The sequence below is a fragment of the Eumetopias jubatus genome, unplaced genomic scaffold (genome assembly GCF_037043125.1).
Source record: "Eumetopias jubatus isolate StellerSeaLion01/CBP00866 unplaced genomic scaffold, mEumJub1_p1.0 scaffold_7, whole genome shotgun sequence".
Taxonomy (NCBI): Eukaryota; Metazoa; Chordata; class Mammalia; order Carnivora; family Otariidae; genus Eumetopias; species Eumetopias jubatus.
The window spans coordinates 13270748-13295299 of record NW_028274813.1 but is presented as its reverse complement, the minus strand read 5'-3'; the positions used below and the strand labels follow the sequence as shown (position 1 = coordinate 13295299).

The window sequence follows — 24552 nt, the reverse complement described above, 5'->3', positions numbered from 1 at the left end:
ATTAAGTACAGAAAAGCAAAAAGGAGCAAACACATCAGAAGATGGGATGTGGGAAGCCACTGGTGCTTAGGGACAGCAGCTACCTCCAGGTGCCCCCACCTACTCCACAGAGATCCTGGCTGTGCACGTCCATTGACAATGACGCAGGCGGGGCTCCTGGGCCCCGAGAGACCCACTGCTCTAAGTCAGGCGGCCTGGCAGCACTGGACAGGCCCAAGCCTCCTGCTGCTCGCTCTCCTTTCATCCACAGCTTATGGTCCCCGAACTGGCCTTCACCTCCATCTACCCCAAAGTGATCTCTCATTACTGCTGCAAAGGACATTGCAGCTGGCGAGGACCCTCTAGAGAAGCTGGCCAACCCTATCACTGGTCTCCGGAGCCCAAAGAGAAGAGCGAGGGGACAAGAAAGGAGGAGAAAAGGCTTCAAAGTTAAGCAGTCTCTTCACTTTGGCCACGTCAATGGGAATCTCCTTGAACTTGGGTGAAATAAAAAGAGAAATGAGCCGGTAAGCAATTCCTGGCATGTAATCCATCTTCTAGGACAAACCTCTCATCATTATTATTTTTTAGTTGGATTCCAGTGGGCAGCCAGCATTTCAGGGCAGGAGGTCAGAGCCCAAGAGGACTAGCTTCTTCCTCTTCAGTGAGTAGGCTTCAGATGAAAATAAATTATCCAGCCCACCTTTACCAATCTTACACAAAACGTTTTCAATAGAAGGTATTGGTTCGGCACCCCTGAGAGCCCCAAGGGAATGCACTCCTGCCTCTGGACTTGCGTATGGGAGTCAACCACATACACTTACAGGTCAGAGGGAGAGAGAGCAAGGTTGGGGGTCCTCTGTGATGATCACCATTTATTGTTAAAAGGGAGAAGAAACAAATCACTCAAAAAAATATTCCATGTTCGCTCCCTTGTCCCTCTATTAATAGCATCATAGGAAAGAGAACTAAAAATTCAGCTTAGAGGACATGCACTGTTGCTCAGATGATCTCAATCAGTGGCAGATGAGATCAAACTCGAAAGCATCTTCCTGGCCACCAAGGCCTCAAGCCAGTCCAAACCTTGGGGTGTTATTGTGGCCTTTCACACGCCATGCTGATCTGAACCAATGGTCTTTGGAGCCAAGCAGGTCTTCTCCACCAACAATTTAATGGGATTTGGAGAAATAAGCATTTGCAGGCAACAAATGAGAAATGTTTGCATGTGGCTCTGAGCCAGCGAACAGAAGAAATGCCACTCCCATGAGCTACGCCCCAAGGTTTGAAGCTCTTGAAAATGAAGAGGGAGGAACTCCACCGTTCATTTATCCAAAGGCTGGGACTCGTGTCCCCTCTGTGGTTCTAAGCGCTATTTGGCTATTCCTAGAGGAAGGGGAACAAGCCTACGCGGAGCTACAGAGAAGCCAGATACCTACTGTGGGTCTTCATGCACATCTATCCTGCAGCACAAGGTCAAAACAAGGGACAGCTGAAGAGATTTGGAACAGAATCATCACCTTCCTCATTAAGAGCAACACAAAAAGGAAAACAAACGTCAAATGTACTGGAAAGCTATCCCTCACGTTCACGTCAGTAAACTTTCCTAAATCCTTTGCAAAGGCAGCTCAAGTGGAAAATGTGCCCGTGTGATGTCAGAGCCACACTCACTTTCCTAAATACTGTTGGGGATTTGGCAGACCCAATTCTTGGAACTGAGAAGCCACTCAGGAGATGACCCTGTGTGCTGGGATTTCCACGTCATTGACTCGTCCCCCAACGGAAGGGGCTGGTCTGTGCGGTACCGCTGCCGAGGAGGAGGGGTGGCAGAAAGCTCGCTCCCAGCAGACCCACCCGCTGGCCTGGGGCTTCGAACCTGTGACTCCTCCTCACAAAGGAGCCCTCCTTCCTCCCTTCTCCCACCTTCAGACCTCATGGCAAAGGGAGAGAGCCGGGGGAGAAGAGACAAAAGAGCCTACATTCATGATTTTAAAAAACTCTTCCAATCGTAGTTCATGTTCAAAATTGCTTTCATACGATAGCTGAACCGGAGACAGCATGGTGAGGCTTTCTATTTTCCTTCTTTAGGAACCTGAGTTAAAAAACGAAGAAGGCTTACCCATTTTTGAAATAGAGGACATGGGCTCTCTGAAGTCCTGTTTCTAGGAAAAAACCTAGTTCTTGATCGTGGGGAGCAGGGCCAGGCTTAGGGCTTCTGTTTTGAATATTGGTAAGTATTACCTGGAAGGGGAGAAAATCGGAAAACTAATCAGATCCATATCCAAGCCTAGTCCCTTCAAACCGCATCTCTACACGCGCTGCACGACAACCTGACAAACCAGCTTCCTCGCGCCAATACGGGTGCACAGGGACCGGTGCAGGAGTGAGCACAAAAATTAGGACAGCTGAGGGAATGACGTCTCTGAGCCAGGGCATGCGTGGCTCTCCTGGCACTGAAGGGTGCTGAGGGGTGCCCGGTGCCAGGCGGAGCACTGAGGCGGAGGGACCCTGCTGGGTGCCAGAATGTTGACAGAGAGTCTGAGTGAGACAGAAACAGGTCCCGGCAACAGGCCGGAAAAGTCATCATCCACCAATGGCAGAGATCACGGACAGGCTGACGGCAGCTCCAGCCCTACATAAGCTCGATGAACTCCAAAGAAAGCTGAGCCGAGAAGCGCTGTGATTGGCATTGGCCCCGAAATTACCCAGGGAGGGTGAACTCTCGAGGCTTCAAAGCCAAGGCCTATGGACTCTCAAGGGGAGCTCGGAGAAAAACAAACAAAGCTCTCTCTCTCCCAAAACTTGATCTTTTGTCAACAGACAATGAGCTTTTAAAGGTCTAAATTTTTAGCCCCACAAGAAAGACTGCCAACTAATCAGGAGCAAGACCTTCAAGTCGAGTGGGTTATAGTGAAGGGTAAACGCACGCCTACTATTAGAGAAGCTACCCGCTTTGAACTGGCAAGTCAAACAAAGCATTTATCAAACAGAAGCCACTTGCGGCCCATTTAAAAACCCTACAAGTGTTCTCCAAACATGCTGTCCACATCTGTGGGAAGTCAGCAGCCCTTCAAAGACCCAGCCGTAAGCCAAAGCCCAAACGTTCTAGAGGTCTCAGAATTATTCTCCGTATGGAGTGGAAGCAATTCCTGCGTCTCTAACTTTCGCGCTTCGGGAAACAGCAAAGACAAGTGCACAATGAACAGATGTTGTGGGATGAAATCCAGGTGGGCAACCCTTGCATTTGAACTACATCCCAGCATCTTATCAAAACTGCCTGGCTCCTTCCCGACTTAGCACTTGGCTCTGTGAGTGCTAAGAGGTAGGTGTTCCTCCTACCCCTGCGAACTGTCATTTTTGGCTCGACTGCAGGCTCCTCCCCAATGCATCCTCCAAGCGCTGCACATGCAAAGAGCGCGGGCTCTTGTAAGTCCCTCTTACAAGAGGGTGAGCTCACCCATTCCTCTGAGCTTCAGAAATCATCTCTATGTTGCCAACTCCCAAAGTTATCCTCTCTACTGCAGACCTGCCCTCCGAACACTAGACTCATATATTCAACTACTTCCTTGACATCTCTACTTGGAGGCCCAACACTTAAACTTTTAAAATATTAGCCTTCATTGGCTTTCAAGCATAGCTTTTAATTTTTAAAAATGCTGTGATTACTTTAAAGCAAAACCAATTCAGTACAGCACACAAAGAAAATAAAAAATCATCTCAAAATTCCACCACACAGAAACGACCAGTTAACATTTATTGAACAATAACCCAGGTATCCCTATACATATGTATCAAGGAAAGAAAGATAAAAATCATTTTCCAAAAACTGAGATTGTGTTATGTATGCCAGTTTTAAATGTAAACCGTTACATTTAATTTAACTTTAATTAAATTTAACAGGAGAAACTAAAATGTGACCAAAGTAATTACTCAACTTCAGAAAAAAATGTGGTTTTTTACACATAGTCATTAAAGGTCTGGGCACTTGTCCTAAAGTTAAAAACAGATCTTATATTTATTATATGTATGTATGCATGTGCCCATGGAGAGAGTATATAGATACAGATGTATCTTAACAAATTAAGTCTTTTGCTCCATAAAAGTAGGATGTCTTCCCATTTATTTAGGTTTTCTTTAATTTCTTTCAACGGTGATTTGTAGTTTTCAGGGTTTAAGATTTGTACCTCTTTCTATTATTCCCATGTATTTTCATCTTTTTTTTTAACATATATTATTTGTTTCAGAGGTACAGGTCTGTGGTTCATCAGCCTTACACAATTCACAGCGCTCACCATAGCACATACCCTCCCCAGTGTCCATCACCCAGCCACCCCATCCCTCCCACCCCCCACCACTCCAGCAACCCTCAGTTTGCTTCCTGAGATTAAGAATTCCTCATATCAGAGAGGTATATTTTCATCTTTTCATGCTATTATAAATGGAATTGTTTTCATAATTTCATTCTCAGATTGTTAGTGTAGAGAAATAAAAGTGCAGTTTTTATATTGACCTTATATTCTATAACCTTGCTGAAATCACTTACTAGTTAAAATAGGGTCTGTATGTGTGAATTCCTTAGGATCTTCTGTATACAAGATCATGTCATCTGCAAACTGAGATAGTCTTACTTCTCCCTTTTCCACCTAGATGGCTTTTATTTCTTTATCTTGCCTAATTGTATTGCTAGAACTTCTACTACAATACTGAATAGAAGTAGTGAGAGCAGACATCCTTGTCTTAATCCTGATCTTAGGGGGGGAAATTCAGTCTTTCACCATTATATATATTTTAGATGTGGGTTTTTCATATGTGCCTTCTATCAGGTTGAAGGTGTGAACTTCTATTCCTATCACAAAACAGTGTTGGGTTTTGTCAAATGCTTTCTCTACATCTCGTGAAATTACCATTATCATGTGGATTTTGTCTTTTATTCTACTGATATATTACATTAATTGATTTTCACATGTTGAGTCAACTTGCATTCCTGAAATGAATCTTGCTCAGTCATGGTATATAATCCTTTCTATATGTTGTTGGACTCAGTTTGCTGGTATTTTGTTGTGGGTATTTGCATCTATATTCATAAGAGATATTAGTCTCATAAAATGAGTTAGGGAATGTTTTCCTCCTCTTTTGTATTCTGGAAGTTTTTATAGTATTGCTATCATTTCTTCCTTTAATGTTTGGTAGAATTCACCAATAAAGTCAACTTGACCTGTAGTTTTCTTTCTGGGAAGGTTTTTAACTACAAATTCAATTTCTTTACTAGACACAAGAATATTTGGGTTATCTCCTTCTTCTTGAGTGAACTTCAGTAGTTTGTGTCTTTCAGGGAATCTTTTTTTTTTTTTTTAAGTGATCACATTTACCGGCATAAAGTTGGTCATAATTTTCCCTTACCACCTTATTTTTTAAGTAATCTCTACACCCAACATGGGGCTCAAACTCACAACCCCAAGATCAAGAGTCGTATGCTCCACTGACTGAGCCAGCCAGGTGCCCCTTCCCTTGCAGCCTTTTAACGTTTATGAATCTATCGTACTGCCTCCTCTTCTTGGGTCTTGGTAATTTGTTTCTTCTCTCTTTTATTCTTGTTCAACCTTGTTAATAGTTTACAAATTTTATGGATCTTTTAAAAGAATCCATTTTAGTTTCACTGATTTTCTCTGTTTATCTCTTTTCTATTTCATTGATTTTTGTTCTGATCTTTATTATTCCTCCCTTTTGCTTGCTTTGGCTTTAATTTGTTCTTTTTCTAGTTTCTTGAATTGGAAATTTAGACCACTGATTTGAATTTTTTTTCCTTTCTAATATATATTTAATGTTACAAATTCTTCTATATCTTTTGTTTTAGACAATTAGAAGCTCTATTATTAGCTACATACACTTTTAGAATTACAATGTCTTGTTGATTAATCGACCCCTTTGTTACGTAACATCTCCCTTTATCACCTGTAAACATTCCTTATTCTAAATTCTACTCTCTGATGTAATAGTCACCCTAGCTTTGTTTTGATTATTGTTTACATGGTATATAATTTTACTTTTTGCCTACCTATATATTAATTTTAAATGGCTTTCTTAGAGATAGCATATATTAGGCCTTGCATTTTTATCCAATCTGAAAATCTCTTCCTTTTAATTGTTCAGACCATTTACATTTAATATAACTATTGGCATGACTGGAATCATCTTGCTTGTTGTTTTTTATTTTCCCATCTGTTCTTTGTTCCTTTTTTCTCTCATTCTGCTTTTTTGGATTGAAGATTCCATTTCATTTCCACTAATGAGTGGTTAATTATGTTTGTCTATCTGTCCATCCACCCATGCCCCGCCCCGCCACCCTCCCCGCCTCTTGGCTGCCAAACGGTATACAGTGTAGCTCTTTGGCTTATCACAGTCTATGTTCAAACAAAATACACCAATTTGTATATAGTATAAACACTTTATAACAGTATGCTTACATTTCTTCCCCCATCTTCTGTGCTACGGTTGTCTTGCATCTTACTCCTATGTTATATATCCCACAATACAATGTTATTGTTGGTTTAGGTGGTCAATTATATTTTTTAAAAATCAAAAATAGAAAAAAGTCTTTTATATGTATGCTCATTGTCACCATTTATGACGATCTTCATTTCACTGTATGTATCTTTATTTTCTTCTGCTTAAACTTCTTTAACATTTCTTGTTATGCAGGTCTGTTGCATTCTTTTAACTTTTGTTTGTCCTATAAAATACAAAGTCTTTGTCTTCTTTCTTCAAAGGTGTTTTGAAATTTTTCATCCAGTACTTTAAAGGCATCTCTTTGATGTCTTCTTCTTTTTTTTTTTTTTAAAGATTTTATTTATTTATTTGAGAGAGAGAGAATGAGAGACAGAGAGCACGAGAGGGAAGAGGGTCAGAGGGAGAAGCAGACTCCCTGCTGAGCAAGGAGCCCCATGCGGGACTCGATCCCGGGACTCCAGGATCATGACCTGAGCTGAAGGCAGTCGCTTAACCAACTGAGCCACCCAGGCGCCCTTCTTTTTTTTTTTTATTAAAGATTTTATTTATTTATTTGACAGAGAGAGATACAGCGAGAGAGGGAACACAAGCAGGGGGAGTGGGAGAAGGAGAAGCAGGCTTCCCATGGAGCTGGGAGCCTGATGCAGGGCTTGATCCCAGGACCCTGGGATCATGACCTGAGCCGAAGGCAGACGCTTAACACTGAGCCACCCAGGCGCCCCTCTCTGATGTCTTCTAACTTGCATAGTTTCTAATGACAAATCTGTTGTAACTATTAGTTTTATTCTTCTGTATTTAAAGTTTCTTTTTCTCTGGCTTCCTTCAAGATTCTGTCTTTGATATTCAATAGTTTAACTGCAATATGTCTAAGTGTATGTTTCTGTTTATCCTGCTTGGGGTCCTCTGAGATTCTTGGATATGTGGTTTGTTGTGTTTCAGTAATTTTGAAAAACTCTCAGCCATTTTTTCTCTTCAAACATTTCTTCTGTTTCAGTTTCTCTCTCTTCTCCTTTTGGGACACCAAATACGTATTTTTTCTGTATTTCTTGGATGTTCTGATTTGGCTTTTCCCCACTTTTTTTTTCTTTTTGTATTTCTATTTGAATCATCTCTATTAACCTATCTTCAACTGAAAGATATTTTTTTACCCATGCCCAGTATTCTAATAAGCCATCAAAAAATTGATTCAACTTGGGGCACCTGGAGAGCACGTGACTCTTGATCTTGGGGTTGTAAGTTTGAGTCCCATGTTGGGGGGTAGAGATTACTTAAAAATAAAACCCTTTTTAAAAAAGATTTATTTATTTATTTTCGAGACAGAGAGAGAGCACACGCATGTGAGTGGAGGAAGGGGCAGAAGAAGAGAATCTTCAAGCAGACTCCCCGCTGAGCATGCAGCCCAACATGGGGATTAATCCCACGACCCATGAGAACATGACCTGAGCCAAAACCAGGAGTGGGACGCTTAACTGACCGAGCCACCCAGGTGCCCCCAAAATAAAATCTTTAAAAAAAAACCTCTTCATCTCTTATATCATGTTTTATTATTTCTCGCATTTCAATTTTACCTTTTTATAGTTTCTATCTATCTGCTGAAATTCCCGTCTCTTTATGTATGTTGTATACTTTTTCCACAATATCCTCTAACATATTATTCATTGATATTTTTAAGCTCCTGTCTGATAGCTCCAACACCTGGGTCACTTCTGGGTTTGGTTTGTTTATTGCTCTTCACAAGAGTTTGCTTATTCCTATTTGTATGTGCATTTGTGTACATCTCGTATTTTTAAATTCAACACTGAAGATCGTGTGTAGAGAAACAGACTGAGGTAAATAATATTTATACCTGAAAATGGGCAACAGATGTGGGGGACTGAGTCAATCTAGTCAGTGGTTGAAGTTGGGCTGGGTTTTGTTGTTTCTATAATTACCTCCAATGCACCACAGACTTCAAATTCCTCAAGTAGTAGGCTACCAACTTGTGCTCACTCTGGGACCTGGGATGCCAGAGGGTTTTTCTCAGTGTTTCTGTTCTAACCTATTTTCAGCAGTCCCTGTATGCTTGGGCTACAGGGGGGATTTCTCTCCATGTCATGCCCCTTTCCCAACAGTAGTCTATCGTTACTTGTTACGTGGTGCTGTGTTTTGTTACATGGCTGGTGGTGGGACAGAGAAATTCTTGGATTTTCCTGGTCCAGCCTCGGTCTGAGGCAGGGTCTATATATACCTAGAGCTCAGGGATGAGGCTTATCCTCAAGGGGCCCTTTCTGGGCATCTCCCTCCTAGCTCCTAGAATGTCTTCTGGGGACAAGAACCACCTAATTTCCACCCCCAGGAAAACTCTGAGCATGATTAAAGCTCCTAAAAGCTCAGGTTCACCCCAAAACATAATTCTCTAGTTATCCCATCTTAATAAATAACATCCACTCAGCTGTCCAAATCAGACACTGGGGAGGGGGTGGGGCGGTGTGAGGCTTGACACCCTGACACTCTAATCTATTACCATGTCCCTAATTATTTCTCAAATATGTCTGTACCTCTATCCATTTCTACAACCATTACCTTCATGGAAGCTACCATCACTTCCTGTGAGATTTCCACAACCGTCTCCTAAATGGAGTCTCCATGTCATCTCTTGCTCTTTTTCTTCTTCCCACTTTCCACAAGCAGTCTGAATAACTTTCCATAACACAATCTGGGTCATGTTACCCTTGTGATCTTTCTCATCCTTCAGGTGTCAACCTGATCTGTCACCTTGTTGGAAGGGCCTTCTCTGGCCACCCAACATCACATAGGTCTGCCTCTATTATTCCCTCTCACAGTAGCCTGTCCTCTTCCTTCATTGCATTTACCAGTGTTTTCTTTTTTTTTTTTTTTTCCCTTGATTATTGGCTGTCTCCCTCTGTGGTGCTGAAACGTCCACAAAGTCCGGGCCACATCTATTTAATTTACTAATATGTTCAATGTCTACTGCAATGTTTGGTGCAGGGTTAAGCATTCAGTATACATCATAAATGAATGAAGTACATAATGAATGAATGAATTTGCAAGACCAATCAGAAATGCAGGAAAAAAAGCAATAAGAAAGTAACCTACTATGCACTAGGCACTATGTAGGCACAGAGGCTCTCTCATTTATTCCCCCACAAAAAGCCACTGAGATACACACTACTATCTTCTCTTCACTGAAGGAGGAAGCGAGGCTTTGTTCCACTGGGTGAGTTGCCCAAACTGCACAGCTAAGTGTTAGAGTTGGTGCTGAAACTCAGGTCCACCTGACTCTGCAGTCCAGCTCCTTCCCCTTTGTCCCATCACTCTGCCTTTGCTTGCAGAACAAAGTCCAAAAGACAAGAGGTCAGAGCTGCCAGGATGAGGCTTTAGGTTATACATTGGAAGAATGGGAAAGACACAAGGGGAGAGGCAGAGAGAATAGCTCAGCTCAGAGTTTACCCTCAAGTCTAAGCATCTTGGATTTCATCCCTTCTTCACGAAGAGCCTCTAACACATGGGCCTGGGCAGGAGCATTGTTTGGCAGTGTCGAAGCCACCACTTGTTCTGAGGATAAACACTTCCCTGCAAGAGGACTGCCAACAAGCATCCTTAACAAGTGTATCCTGCTTTGGCAAAAGCATACACCTAGTGACTAAGGAAGCATGACAGTAAGGGGACAGAGGCCAAAGACTTTAGGTCAAAAGACCCAGGTTCAACGTCAGGTTCTGATACTCCTCACCACTTGTGGACTTAGGACAATTCCTTCAAACTCTCAGACCTTCACTGTCCTCATCTGTGTAATGGGGATAATAATATGTACCTGACATGATTGTTATGAATTTTAAGTGGCAACTTAAAGAGCATATAAGCATTATAATCCTTAATGGAGATATATTAAAGAGTTACCTTCAAGTAGGAACAAAATAAGGACATTTTTCTACCACTTTTATTTTTTAACATTGTTTTAGAAAATCTGGAGATAGGAAAAAAGAATCTGGAGATAGGGTGTGAGAGAGATAAAATGGAAAATATTAGACAGGAAGGAACAACAACAAAAATCATTCCTCTGCCATATATTCGTATTCTTAGAAAAATGAAAAGAATCAACTCTATTTTTATAGAATTCAGTATTGTGGCTAATATTCCTATGTTGCCACCCTTGTCGGCCTTCAGAATTCAGCTCAGGTGTCCTCTCTTTCAGGAACCATCCCTGAACTACCAGGCTGATCCACCAAGACACTTCTCTGGGCTTGCAGAGTCCTCTGAGTGTTCCCCACCAAAGCACTGCCCACACTGGTTATGGACCTGGGTCCCCGTTAGATCATATGTTTTCTGAGGACAGGCTCTGTGGCTTATTCATTCCAGTGCTCCTGGTGTCAAACACTGTGCAGACAGCACTCAATAGGGGAGCCTGGGTGGCTCAGTCGTTTAAGGGTCTGCCTTCAGCTCAGGTCATGATCCCAGGGTCCTGGGATCCAGCCCTACATGGGGCTCCCTGCTCAGCAGGGAGTCTGCCTCTCCCTATCTCTGACCCTCACCCTGCTTGTGCTCTCACTCTCTCTCTCTCTGAATAAAAAAAAAGCACTCAGCAAATGTTTGTGTAAGTGATTTAAAAAATTAAAAGCATTTGCTATATGTGAAAATATAATTTAAAAAATAATGATCCTATTCACAAAGCAATACAAATAGAAAAATCTGGGAGTAAAATAAACCTACTAAAATCTGTGAAACAAAAGGTCTAAGAAAATGGAAAGAGATATTGTGGTCACAGATGAGTGAAGACTAAATATAATTCTCCAAATTATGTGTCGGGTTCATAAAAATCCAACCAGTCCCAACAGGATTTTTCTAGAACTCAACAAACTTATTCTAAAATTGATCTAGAAGTATCATCAGAAAAGAACAAGGGATATTCTGAAAAATACAAGTAATACGTAGTTAACTAATCCTTTCAGATGTTGAAACCCATCATAAAGAAGTACTTATTGAATAGTGTCATATTGGTACAATATAAGATTAGCAGAACAAAATAGGAAAGCCAGAAATTACTGTTGTATCTAAAATTTTATTGAATGACTTAAAATATATGACAGCAAATGTGAAAAAGAGAGAAGATCATCTTAAAGTGGCAGTGAAATTTGAGAAAAACATTCATTTAGAGTCACATCTAATATCACACAACAAAATAAATCCCAAGAAGATTTGGAAATTAAAAGTTGTTTTTGAAACTATGGAAAAGGATTGAAAAATTTTTAAATCCTAGCGGGAGTCTATTCCAATATTTCAGCTTTAAAACAATGAAATAAATGTAATAAAAAAAATTAGTCTCAACTATATACAGATTTAAAATGTATGAGCAACTTAAAAATGGAAATTTACTGACTGAGAAAATATTCAGAGCAAATATGATTAAAGAGTTAACATAGTTATGATATAGACTTTATTCAAATAATCAGAAAAAGACTTCATCCAAAAACTGGACAGAAAATACAAACAGACAAGAAAGGAATATAACATAAAGTTACCACAGGACCCAGCAATTCCACTACTAGGTATATACCCAAGAAAACTGAAAGCACTGCCCATACAGAATCTTGTATATGAACATTTGTAGACGCGTTATTATAATAGCCAAAAAGTGACGAACTATAGAAATGATCCCTGAAAGTATAGCCAAAAAGTGGAAGGAATCCAAATGATAAATGATGAATGGATAAACCCAATGTAGCATATCCATAAAATGGCATATTATTTGTCAGTACAAAGAAACGAAGCACTGGGACATGCTGAAGAAGCCAGTCAAAAGACCACACGATGTACGGTTTCATTTGTATGAAATGTCTAGAACGTACACATCTGCACAGCCTGGGGGAGATCAGAGGTAAATGGGGAGTGCTAGTGGATACAGGGTTTCTTTGTGGGGCAACAAAAATGTTCTGGAATTAAATATTGGTGATAGCTGTACAACTCTAAATATATTAAAAAGTACTGAATTGTATACTTTAAATGGGTGAATGGTATGGTATGTGAATTATATCTCGATAATGCTGTAATTCAAAAAGAAATGAAACATAACCCGTAAGCGAATAGAAGGAAAACATTTCACCCTGACTGACAAAGAAAGGCAAACCAAAACTGCAAGCAAGGAATCACTGTCGCCTAGCAAACCAGCAAAATAACTTTTACACAATAGCAACTCCAGGCAAGAGTGCAAAGCAAACACTATTCTCCTCCAGTGCCAAAGGGCAAAGACAGTAGCATGACTTGTAGAAAGCAAATGGACACAATATGTAGATAATGAGAATGCCCCAAATCTCTCCCCTTGTGGGAATTTGACCTTGGGAAACAATGAAATCAAGGGCAGAGCTAAGGAAGACGGCAGGCATCGCAGCCTGATTTACAACAGGTCAGACCCAATAATAAGTTAATTCTATCATAGAGGCCATCCACGTGATGAAATATTATATCTCCATGAAAACATTTTCAAGTGTTGACATAATGCTGAGTGAAAAAAAAATAGATACAAAACTCTTTAATGCTATATAACTTATGAGGGCAAAGACTGAGAATATATGACAATTAAAATAAGCTACTGTTCTTTTCTGGTTTCCAGACTTTTCTGAGTTTTAAGTGTGCGTGGCCTCCCACCCCAGTCAGAGGACCTGCCCGGAGTCAGAGCACATTTACCGGCTGGTCGGTGTCCTGACATTTCTTTAAGGAAGCAGTTTATTAAGCTATGAACCGGGTCCCCGCTGCTTTGGCTCGAGTGCAGAAGGAGGGGATGGAAAGGGGACGGGAAGGAAGAATCTTTGTCTTTACTGTCTCCCATTTTGAAGGCCAAAGCATGGCCACATGGACCCCCAGGGTCACACCCTGCCTTTGCCATCAGCAGCCCTGAGCAATTCTCCTGGGACGTCTCGTTTGAACTCAAGATGCACCTTAATCTAATCCAGCTCTGTGGCTGCAAGTCCCCCTACGTCAAGGAGGAAAGAAGGTCAGGGCCCGGTCTTGCTCGCCATCCTCCCTGAGGAACAGAGGAATTCCAGGTGGGGTCTGGAGTATTTAGGGACCAGTTGTTTCTCCTCAAAACTTTAGGCCAAAAACTGCCCATCAAAAGTCAATGGGTAGCCCATAATTTAGCATTCACTTCTTTTCTAAAATAGGGTGTGAAGAAGTGAACTGTCGGCAGAAGGTAAAGTTCCAGCCTGGCACGGCATCTGCTCAAGAAAGCCATAACCAGCTGGTTGGCTGCTGCCTGCAAAGGACAGAGACAGGATGATTTCATTTGCCAAAGGCAGGGCTCATATTATGATATTCAAAAGTGAAGTCATCTTTATTCCTACCATGGCACCACAAGAAGCTCCTTGTGGGGCAGGTAACTTTATTTACCATTGGCATGATGCCACCATCTGAAGACAAACAAATCAAGGACAGCCTCTGTCACCTCTAATCCTCTCTGTTCTAATTCAATTTGTTGATTAAATCACTGTGTATGCACAATTTTAGAAGTATCTTTTATTCCCCTTCAGAGAACAAACTAGCAGAGAAAATTAGATGGCTCTATAACCCTAATATAACAAGGACAACACTAAACAAATACTTAATCGCCCTGCTTTCATGTATTCAAATTTTCTTTGGCCCCGCCTCCACCTTTGGACAGGGGTGGCGGGAGGGGGACAAGAACACATGGAAATTTCCTGTAGCAGCTGGAAAACACTGGTGGCTCACTGGTTCTCTAGCCCTGGACAAATCAGGCAGTATCAGCCCCACCATGAAAATGGAGCGCCAAAGCACACAGAAATACACGACTGGACCAAAGTCGAACAGTCAGGGGTAACCAGAAGTCCAGAACCCAGATATGATAGCGAGACTCCAGGGGGGCAAGATGCTGTCCCATTAGCTTCTGCACAAGAGAAGGAAGACCAAGTTCTCCTGAGAAAAATGACTCTGTAAATATTGTTAAAAATTATTTAACATTTTTAATGAAACAGCATGTTTATAATATTCCAGATTTTTCTCTAACTATCTGAAATCTAAGATGAGGAGAGAGTGCACGGCCAGGTGATACAGGTACAGAACATGACAACAAAGCTAACATTTAACTGTTGCTAACCACATACCAGGAAGTATATGAGTTAAGCCACTCTATCCTCACCATAGCCTTAGAGCAGTCATTATTGCTATTTTACAGATGAGGATCCTGAGGTGGCACAGAGAGGCTGAGTAACTTGCCCAAAGTCCCACAGCTAAAAGGTGGCAAATCCAGGATCCCAACACCAGCCATCGCTTCACCACTGTGCTCTGCTGCCTCTCACGGCTTAAGTTAGCTGCCTTGAGGGGCAGCCAAGGGCGCCCCTTTCTGGAGAGTTATTGCTCTTTAGGTAGCAAACAAATCTATCATCAAACATCTCCACTATTCAGAGAATAGGGCTGCCTCAGAAACATGATTTAGTGGCTTCAGGTCATGAGAAAATATTGACCATGACACTCCAATCTGTCCTCAAAAATTCTTCCCCAATTTTTTCTTGCTAGTGAATGAAGTTAAGAACCAACACTAATAAATAAAATGCCAAAAGGTCCTGGCCAACAGAAGTTTCTTCACCATGGAATGGCTAGGAAATGGAGGGAAACCATTGAGCAACGGCCGGTGCCCAGCAGAACCAACAGAGGAACAGAGTGTGTGGGATTTTCTACTTACAAGGCTTGCCTACCCAGAAAAACAAAGCACTATATACCTAGGCTTATGCCAGTCTGTTACTTCTTTCAGATTCTATTTCCCTAACATTTCTGTTTTTAATTTAGCATAATCCTTAAAAGTCATCTTAAGTTCAAAATTTTAAAAAAAGGCCAAGCAGGTATCTTCTGCATAGCATCCCATCTTGCCTCATGAAGACCTTGAACATCCACCAAGCCCAGCAGTCACTTAGGGAAGGTCATTTTTCCCTTAGGCTTCCCATCAATCAACAAATGGCTTCTTGAGCTCTTACTACAGTCAAAACAGCTATTTGTTTCATTCAGTCTCTCCCAGCACTAATATCCCCGCTTGCTGGACCTGGGGAGGCCTGAAGTGGTTTCCCATAAAGGAAAACTCACGCTGGAAAATCGGAGCCAGAAATGTGAAAATCATCTATGACCCCTACGAGGCACCCAAGGCTGAGGCAGCTTCCCCACGCTACCAAGAGCTATGGCTTGCTTGGCCCAATTCTAACAGAGCACTTTCTGTAGGTGAGGGTGTGGGAAATGACACACTTGTGCACTTGTGTGCGGCGGCCTGGGATGATGACACGAGCGGGCCCTGAACTAGGTGTCGGAAGACTTCTAGTCCTAGCTTTGGTCCTAACTTCTACGTGTCCTCCTTGACTGGGCCTCCATTTCATCTTCAAATCTGACATCCTCTGACCACTGCCTCCCCAAAACCACACCCAAAAATCTCTTTTAAATCCTATGAAAAGGGGGCGCCTGGGTGGCTCAGTTGGTTGAGCAGCTGCCTTCAGCTCAGGTCATGATCCTGGAGTCCCTGGATCGAGTCCCGCATCGGGCTCCCTGCTCGGTGGGGAGTCTGCTTCTCCCTCTGACCCTCCCCCCATCTCATGTGCTTTCTCTCTCTCTCATTCTCTCTCTCTCTCAAATAAATGAATAAAATCTTTAAAAAAAAAATCCTATGGTAAGGGGCACCTGGGTGGCATAGTCGGTTAAGCATCCAACTTCCGATTTCCACTCAGGTCATGACCTCAGAGTTGTGAGACAGAGCTGCACATGGGGCTCTGTGCTTAGCGTGGAGTCTGCTTGAGATTCTCTCTCTCCCTCTCCCTCTGTCCGTCCTGCTCATGTTCTCTCTCTCTCTCCAAAATAAATAAATAAATCTTTAAAAAAAAAATTCCTATGATTATACAAGTCTCCTTGATGGTCTGGCCAGAGAACCCAACAGTGAACAGGTGATTATATACGAACACAACAGGAAGTACATCCAGATCTGCCAATCCCCAGGTCATTAAAGACACGTGTAACAGACGCACCTCCTCTCCGCCAGGAGAAGGCAGCCCCGAGATGACAGGGCTGCAACAACTGTTGGGGGAGTAAGGTGCAAAGCAAGGGCCCCTACGTGGCAAAAGGGCTGTGGGGTCAACAGGAACAGCTTGGCTGCACTAAGCCGACTTCTCCACTTCCAAGCACTGGGTATCAAGGAGGCACACAGTGAAGACCGTGTGGATTTTAAAAGCAGGCTGCATGATCATTTCTCTAAAGATCATACCAAGAACTCTGAATAACCAAAAAATTCCTTTCTCATAACAGCCTTCTGATAGGACATTTTGGCAAGATGGTCAAGTATCTTCCTGAGTTCCCAGACATCATGACCTGTGATTTAGAACCCATGCTGGTGTTGGCCAGGTCCAAAGCTGGACCCATCATTCTCCCCTACTCCTCTCTGTGGCTCTCACCTGCGCTGCCCGCCCCTTATAGAGCAATTCTGATCCTCATCACACACACCAACCCACTATGAGAAGACTTGCGGAAAAAAATGACTTCAGTCTATACACTGACAACAGAACAAAGCTAACCATTCTGATCCTTAGGGAAACAGAGAACCCCCCAAACTGATGGGAAACAAGACTTGGGTCATTTTCAAAGTCTCACAGGATTTCTCATCATTTTAAATAATCTCACAGGACATGTGTCTGGGTGTAAAGGGGGGGAAATCTCAGTGTCGGGCCTTGGTGAGAATGCCAGGAAACTCTGCTAGGAGCAGAGATGGTCAGAACCCGTTGTTATTAGTAAAAAAATAAGTGACATTTACCAAGAATCCAATGTTTCTGCATCTGAGCTAAGTCCCTTTATTTACATGATCTTTTATAATCCCCACCAGAACTCCACGGAGTAGAAACTATTCTGCTCTTTTCACAGATGGTAAAATTGAGGCCGAGATGAAGGAACAGTAAAGAGCAGTGATCCTTCTGAAGAGACAAGTTCAGAACAGACGAGCCTCCAACCTCCTCTGCCTGAGGGTGTGAGTTCAGGGCCTCCTGCTCCCTCTGGCTCTGCTTGGGGCCCCCCCGCTTGTCAGCTGCTGGTTTCATTACCCACCACAGGCCACCACTGACTGCTGGGAGTAAGCCATCCCAGATGGTCTCAGGGGATGCACACCCGCTCCACAAAGGTCAGCTGGGAGTCCCCAGCAGACCTTCTGCATAATGACTGAGGTAAAGTCTCCCAAGCCCCAGATGTACATTCTGTTGGCATCTCATCCATGCAAGTACAAATGCAGCTCACCCCATTGTGCGTAGGAGAACATGAATGACTAACCAGCTTCGGGGCACACTGTCATTTCCGCTCTGAGGATGTGAAAATGCTTCCCAAACACTCTTCACAAGGTGCCGCAATCACCACCATCTCCTTTGCACTGAAGAATAGAAGTAAAGCTTTGCACCCAGAGGCAGATGTTGAAGGTTTTCCAGAGGCTGACCACAGTTCTCTACAGTCTGATTTGAAATTTTTAAAAATTATCAACTGGAAGAAACACATGGTACTCACTTACCCTTTCTATCTCTTGGAGGTACAGGAGCGCAATGTCCCCTGCTTTCTCATAACAGGTGATAACATCCTGTTCCCGGTCCACGTGGAGGTTACTGGTAGAAGAGGAAACAGGCAGCTTCTCTAAACAAAGTCCTAAAAAAATCAAACATACAAAACCTGGCTGAGTTGTTTTTCATGGAGCTTAATTTTTCAATATTGAAGACGGTCCCAGGATATCACAAATTGTCAAAAGAAGCAGATTCTCTTGCCCTTTACCCTCCCCCATTAAGGACATTTGACCTTGATATCCAGGTTGAGAATCTGATCAGGTACTTCACCATGACCCCATTTAGACCTCACAGAGCTTCTTAGTCAACTATGTCCCAAGATCCTCAAAGTAAGCAAAGCTAGGCTCACCGGAATAATACTAGCTGAAGATATCTTCTATCCCAAAATGTCCACTTAACTAATTCAACATAAAAAAAAAAAAGTTAAATGCTTTTGGGGTCTCAGTTACTAGGAAAATCTTCTAACTTGGAGGCTTAGAGTTTTGGAATCACAATAGCACTACAGACCACGACTCAGTTGTGGGCTAAGAAAATACCAGAACTGCTTTGTGGGCATTTCTTTGGAGATGGAGGAGATCCTCTTTGCCAAGAGAGAATGCAGGGCTGGGATGTAGGAAAGCACAAAGAGCTGAAAGAACAACAGCGCTGGGAGGGGCGGCTGGTGCCTGGCTGCCACCAACCTCTGGGCCTGCCCTGGGCCACTAGCCCGGAGCAAGCCAGGCCCAGGCCCCAGGTCTCTACCCACAACCTGGGGCGGAGAGAGGGCACACTGCGGGGATGGCGTCTGGAGCCCCACACAAGAGGGCCTCTGCTGTGCCAAGTGCCCTGGGGCACATGCATACACACAAGACACACATTCCACTCCAGGCAAAAGTGTGGGAGAGGGTTTGATATTGACAGAAATGGGGTCTGGAACTGGAAGAAGCCAGAGAAATTCCCCCAGAAAACCCACTCATTGTACAAAGAAGCTGAGATGGGCCACGGTAAAGTAAGTGATTTGCCCCCAAACCTGGCAGCCAGTTAACGACACAACAGGACTCAGAACTCAGGTGTCCAGCCTGCCAAACACCCATCCACTTAGTTGCTGACTTTCAGAGCAAACGCCACTCGGGACTGGGCCCCAGACACACTAAGCATCAGCAAATGACCCAGAGTTTCATGCGTCATCATTTCCAGAATGGCTTCTTCCAAGCTGCTCTCATCAAACAGCGATTATCCCTCCAGGCTGTAAAAAGCCATGAGAAATGGTTCTACAGAACGGGAAGGAAGAGAAACCACTTCTATTCACAAGGAGCCAACAATTGCAGACCGTGTGCCTGGGAGCTCAGAGGTTACTGGTCTGTCACAGAAGGTATGGCTCAAAGATTTTATTATTTTTTTAACAAATTTACCTGTTATGGAGGTAAAATTGGCATATAACAAAGCAAAACATTTTTGCAGTGTTGCATCATGATGCTTTTTTTGTATTTATTTAATCTTATTTTTTATTAACTACAGTCCATAGTTAAACCACATTAGGGTTCATGGTGTTCTGTAGTTTTAACAAATCCATAATGTCATGCATCCACCATTACAGCACCAGACAGAGAAATTCACTGCCCTAAAAATGTCTCATGCCCCACCTATTCATCCCTACCCCGCTCCTCCTGCACCCCTGGCCACCACTCATCTCTTCACTGTCTTTATGGTCTTAACTTGTCCAGAATGCCACACAGTTGCAATCATGCAGTATGCAGCCTTTTTAGACTGGCTTCTTTCACTCCTTTCACTTAGCATTTAAGGTCTCTCCAGTCTTTTTGTGGCCTGATCACTTCTTTCCGTCCCTACATAATATTCCATTTATTCATTAATCCATTGAAAGGCAACTTGGTTGATTCCAAGTTGTGGCAATTATGAAGAAAGCGGCTATAAACATTCACCTGCAGGTTATTGTGTGAGCATAGTCTTCAATTCAAATGGGTAAATACCAGGAGTGAGACTCTGTAAGAAACAGCTAAATAAATATGCTTTGAAACAATATTCTATTTAGCTTTGTAAGAAACTGCCAAACTGTCTTCCAGAGTGGCTGCACCATTTTGCATTCTCACCAGCAATGAATGAGACTTACTGTTGCTCAGCATCCTTGTCAGCATTTGGTGTTATCAGTTTTTTGGATTTTAGTCATTCTTTTTTTTTTAAGATTTTATTTATTTGAGGTACAGCATGAGTGAGAGATAGAGCACGAGGGGGGGAGGGGGAGAGGGGCAGAGGAAGAGGGAGAAGCAGACTCCCTGCGAAGCAGGAAGCCCGACGTGGGGCTTGATCCCAGGAGACCCCGAGATCATGACCTGAGCCAAAGGCAGACACTTAACCAGCTGAGCCACCCAGGCGCCCCAATTTTAGTCATTCTAATAGGTGTATAGTACTGTCTCCTTGTTGTTGTAATTTGTAGTTCTCTAAAGACATATGATGCTGAGCATCTTTTCTGGTGATTATTTTCCATTAGTATATTTTCTTTGGTGAAGCATCTGGTCAGATCTTTGGCCCTTTTTTTCAATTGGGTTGTTTGTTTTCTTACTGCTGATTAAGAGTTCTTTGTATATTTTGGATACAAGTCATTTATCAGATATTTGCAAATATTTCCTTCCAGCCTATGACTTGCCTTTTCATTCTCTGAACAGTGTCTTTCACAGAATGAGAGTTTTTGGTTTTAATACAGTCTACACTATCATTTTTTTCTTTCATGGACAATGATCTTGGTGTGGTATATACAACCCCACTGCCAAACCCAAGGTCACCTAGATTTTCTTCTGTGTTATCTTCTAGAAGTTTTATAATTTTGCATTTTACACTTAGGGCTACAATCCATTCTGAGTTAACATTTGTGAAAGGTCTAAGGTTTGTGTCTAGATTTTTGTCTTTTGGATACGGATATCCAGTTGTGCCCAGCACCATTTGTTGGAGAAATTATCTTTTCCCCCACTGAATTGCCTTTGCACCTTTGTCAAAAATCAGTTGACTATAGTTGAATGGGTATATTCCTGGCCTCTCTGTTCTGTTCCATTCATTTCTTTGTCTATTCTTTCCCCAATATTATGCTGTCCTGATTACTATACGCCATTTTATTTTTATTTTTTATTTATTTTTAAAGATTTTATTTATTTATTTGACAGAGAGAGACACAGCGAGGGAGGGAACACAAGAGGGGGAGTGGGAGAGGGAGAAGCAGGCTTCCCACGGAGCAGGGAGCCCGATGCAGGGCTCAATCCTAGGACCCTGGGATCATGACCTGAGCAGAAGGCAGACGCTTAATGACTGAGCCACCCAGGCGCCCCGACCATTTTATTTTAAATAGATCTATTGAGGGATAATTTATATGCCATACAATTCACTAGTTTAAGTACAATTCAACAACCTCGATTTTATTTTTATTTTGTGACACATGTAGGGTATTTGTACATAGGAAGGCCACAAGTTTTGTGCCCCTTGTTCACAATGAACCCAGATTCCTTTTGGGTGTGTTGTAAACAGAGGGGCCATTTCTTCAGGCCCCCTGCTCTGAGCACACCCCTCACAACTTTTAATAAACCCAGAGCTGTGTAACCATCAACACGGTGCAGTTGGAGAACACTTCCATCATTCCCAAATGATCCTTTCTGCCCCCAAAGAAGTCAATCCCTATTCCCACCCCCTGCTTCGCAACCACTAATTTGCTTTCTATTTCCATAGATTTACCTTCTCTGGACATTTCATAAACACAGAATCATAGAATATGTGGCCTTTTGTGTCTAGTTTCTTTCACTTAGCACAATGTTTTCAATGTGCATCCAAATTATAGCAATACTCCATTTCTTTGGATTCCTGTATGGATAGACTGCATTTTATCTCCCCATTTGCCACTAATGGACGTTTGGATTGTTGCCACTTTTTGGCCACTATTAATAATGCTGCCATGAACATGCGTGATTTTTTGTGTGGATATATGTTTTTAATTCTCTTTTAATCGGTATATACTTAGAAGTGGAATTATTGGGTCAGATAATACATTTATTTTTAACTATTTAAGAAATACCAAGCTGTTTTCCAAAGTGGCAATACCATCTCACTATTCCCACCAGCAAATTACAGTGCGGGGGCGGGGGGGCAGGGGGTTCCAGTTTCTCCACATGCTGCCCAACACTCATTGCTGTCTGTTTTATCATAGCCATCCTAATGGGTGTGAAGTGCTTATCTCATGGTTTTGATGGGTGTTTCCATAATGACTAATGATACTGACCATCCTTTCATGTGCTTATTTGTTATCCATGTATCTTTTTTGGTGAAATGTCTAGTAAAATCTTTTATCCATTTTTATTGGGTTGTTTGTTTTCTTATTACTGAGTTTTGAGAGTTCTTTATGTATTGTGAATACAAGTTTTCTATCAGATATGTGATTTGCTAATATTTTCTTTCAGCTATGAAGTTTTGTCATTCTCTTAACAGGTCTTTTGAAGATCAGAAATCTTGAATTTTGATGAAATCAAATTTATCAATATTTTCTCCTCTAAATTGTGCTTTGGGCTTCGTATCTAAGAAATCTTTGCCCAGCCTGAGGCTACAAAGGTTTTTTTTTCCTTATATGTTCTTGTAAAACTTTTATAGGGTTAGGTTTTACATCTAGGTCTATGATGCACTTTAAGATAATCTTTGTACATGTTGCAAGGTAGAGACTGACGTTTACTTCTTTACAGATAGATAGCCAAGTATGCTGGTACCACTTATCAAAGATTTGCCTTTGCACTTTTGTGAAAAATCAGATGGGTACAATCTTTCCTGGACAGTCTGTGCTGTGCCAATGAGCCATTTGTCTATATTTATGCTGGTATCACCCTGTCTTGACTCCCATACCTTTATAAATCTTGAAAGTAGTGTTAGTGTTCCAACTGTGTTCTCTTTTATCAGTTTTCTTGGTTAATCTTAGTCTTTTACATTTCCATATAAAATCTGCCTGTCAATATATATATTTTTAAGTTGGCTGGGATTTTGACTGAAATTATGTTGAATTTATAGATCAATTTGGGGAGAACTGGCATCTTAACCATATGAGTTTTCTGACCCATGATCACAACGTGTTTCTTCATTTATGTAGATCTTTAGCATCTCTTGACAATGATTTGTAGTTTTCACTGTACATGCCTTGCAAACCTTTTCTCAGATTTACCCTTAAGTATTTCATATTTACTGTGCTGTTGTAAATGGTATTGTTTTAATTTTAATTTCCTTTTGTTCATTGCTATAGATTTTGGGGGCACCTGGGTGGCTCAGTAGGTTGTGTCCAACGCTTGATTTCGGCTTAGCTCATGATTTTGGGGCCATGGGATCAAGCCCCATGCTGGGCTCCTCGCTCAGCGGGGAGTCTGCTGGAGATTCTCTTTCCCTCTCCTTCTGCCCCTCCCCCCCAAAATAAATAAAAAAATCCTTAAAAAAATACAATAGATTACTGAATACTGATCTTGAATTCTGTAATCTTGCTAAATTTACCTATTAGTTCTACCACCGTTTTTGTGGATTCCCTCAGAATTTCTACACAGACAATCATGCTGTTTGCAAATACAGGCAGGTTTGCTTCATCCTTTCTAATCTGGATGCCTTTTATTTCTATGTATCACCTTATGCCTTATTATACAAGAACCTCCAGCAGACTGTTGAATGTAGTGGTGAGGGCAGACATCCTTATCTCATTCCTGTTTAGGAAGAAAGCACTCAGTCTTTCACCATTAGGTTTGATGTTAACTCTAAGTGTTTCACAGATGCCCTTTATCAGGTCAAGGAAGAGCTCTTCTACACCCATTTGGCTATGAGTTTATATCAAGAACGCATGCTGGATTTTCTCAAATCCTTTTTCTTTGTCCACTGAGATAATTGTGCAGCTTTTTCTCTTTTAGTTTTTTAATCTGGTGAATTACATTGACTGATTTTCAAATAGTAAAACAAACTTTCTTTCCTGAGATAAACCCCACTGACCATGATGTGTTATTCTTTTTTATATTGTCAGATTTGATTTGTTAAATTTTTGCTTAAAATGTTTTTGATCTATGTGATGAACAAATAGTTCATCAACTATTTGTCTGTAGTTTTCCTGTAACGGTATTGGTATTTGTGTAAATGCTAACTTCATAAAATGACTTGAGAAATATTCCCTCCTCTTCAATTTTCGGGAGGAGTTGGTGGGGAATTGTTATTTTGTTCTTACGTTTTGGGTAAAATTTACCAGGAAAGCCATCTGGACCTAGAGTTTTCTTTGTGGGAAGCTCTTTAACTATAAATTCAATGTCTTTGATATACGGCTGTTCGGATTATCTCTTTCTTCTTAAGTGAGTTTTGATAGTTTATATCTTTCAAGTATTTTATCCATCTCTTCTGAGTTGTCAAGTTTATTGACACAGTGTTTTTTATAATATTCCCTGATCCCTTTAATATCTATAGAATTTCTAATGATGGCACCCGTCTCATCCTGATTTAGGCAGCTTGTGTTCTTTTT

The 24552-nt window shown here is 41.8% G+C and overlaps 1 protein-coding gene and 1 non-coding gene across 5 annotated transcripts in view; both read right to left on the bottom strand.

Annotated features, from left to right (window-relative positions):
• TTC7B (tetratricopeptide repeat domain 7B) overlaps window positions 1-24552 on the bottom strand; it is a 248846-nt gene that overhangs the window by 166045 nt on the left and 58249 nt on the right. For all 4 annotated transcript variants that reach the window (XM_028098223.2, XM_028098234.2, XM_028098245.2 and 1 more), the window contains 2 exons: window positions 18008-18138; window positions 2096-2217 (listed from right to left, as the gene is read on the bottom strand). In XM_028098223.2, coding sequence (XP_027954024.1) covers window positions 2096-2217; window positions 18008-18138 — 253 coding nt within the window. The remainder of the gene's footprint in view (window positions 1-2095; window positions 2218-18007; window positions 18139-24552) is intronic.
• Window positions 21473-21603, bottom strand: LOC114208849 (small nucleolar RNA SNORA11). Its single transcript, XR_003609162.1, has one exon. It is a non-coding gene; the product is annotated as a small nucleolar RNA SNORA11 (small nucleolar RNA).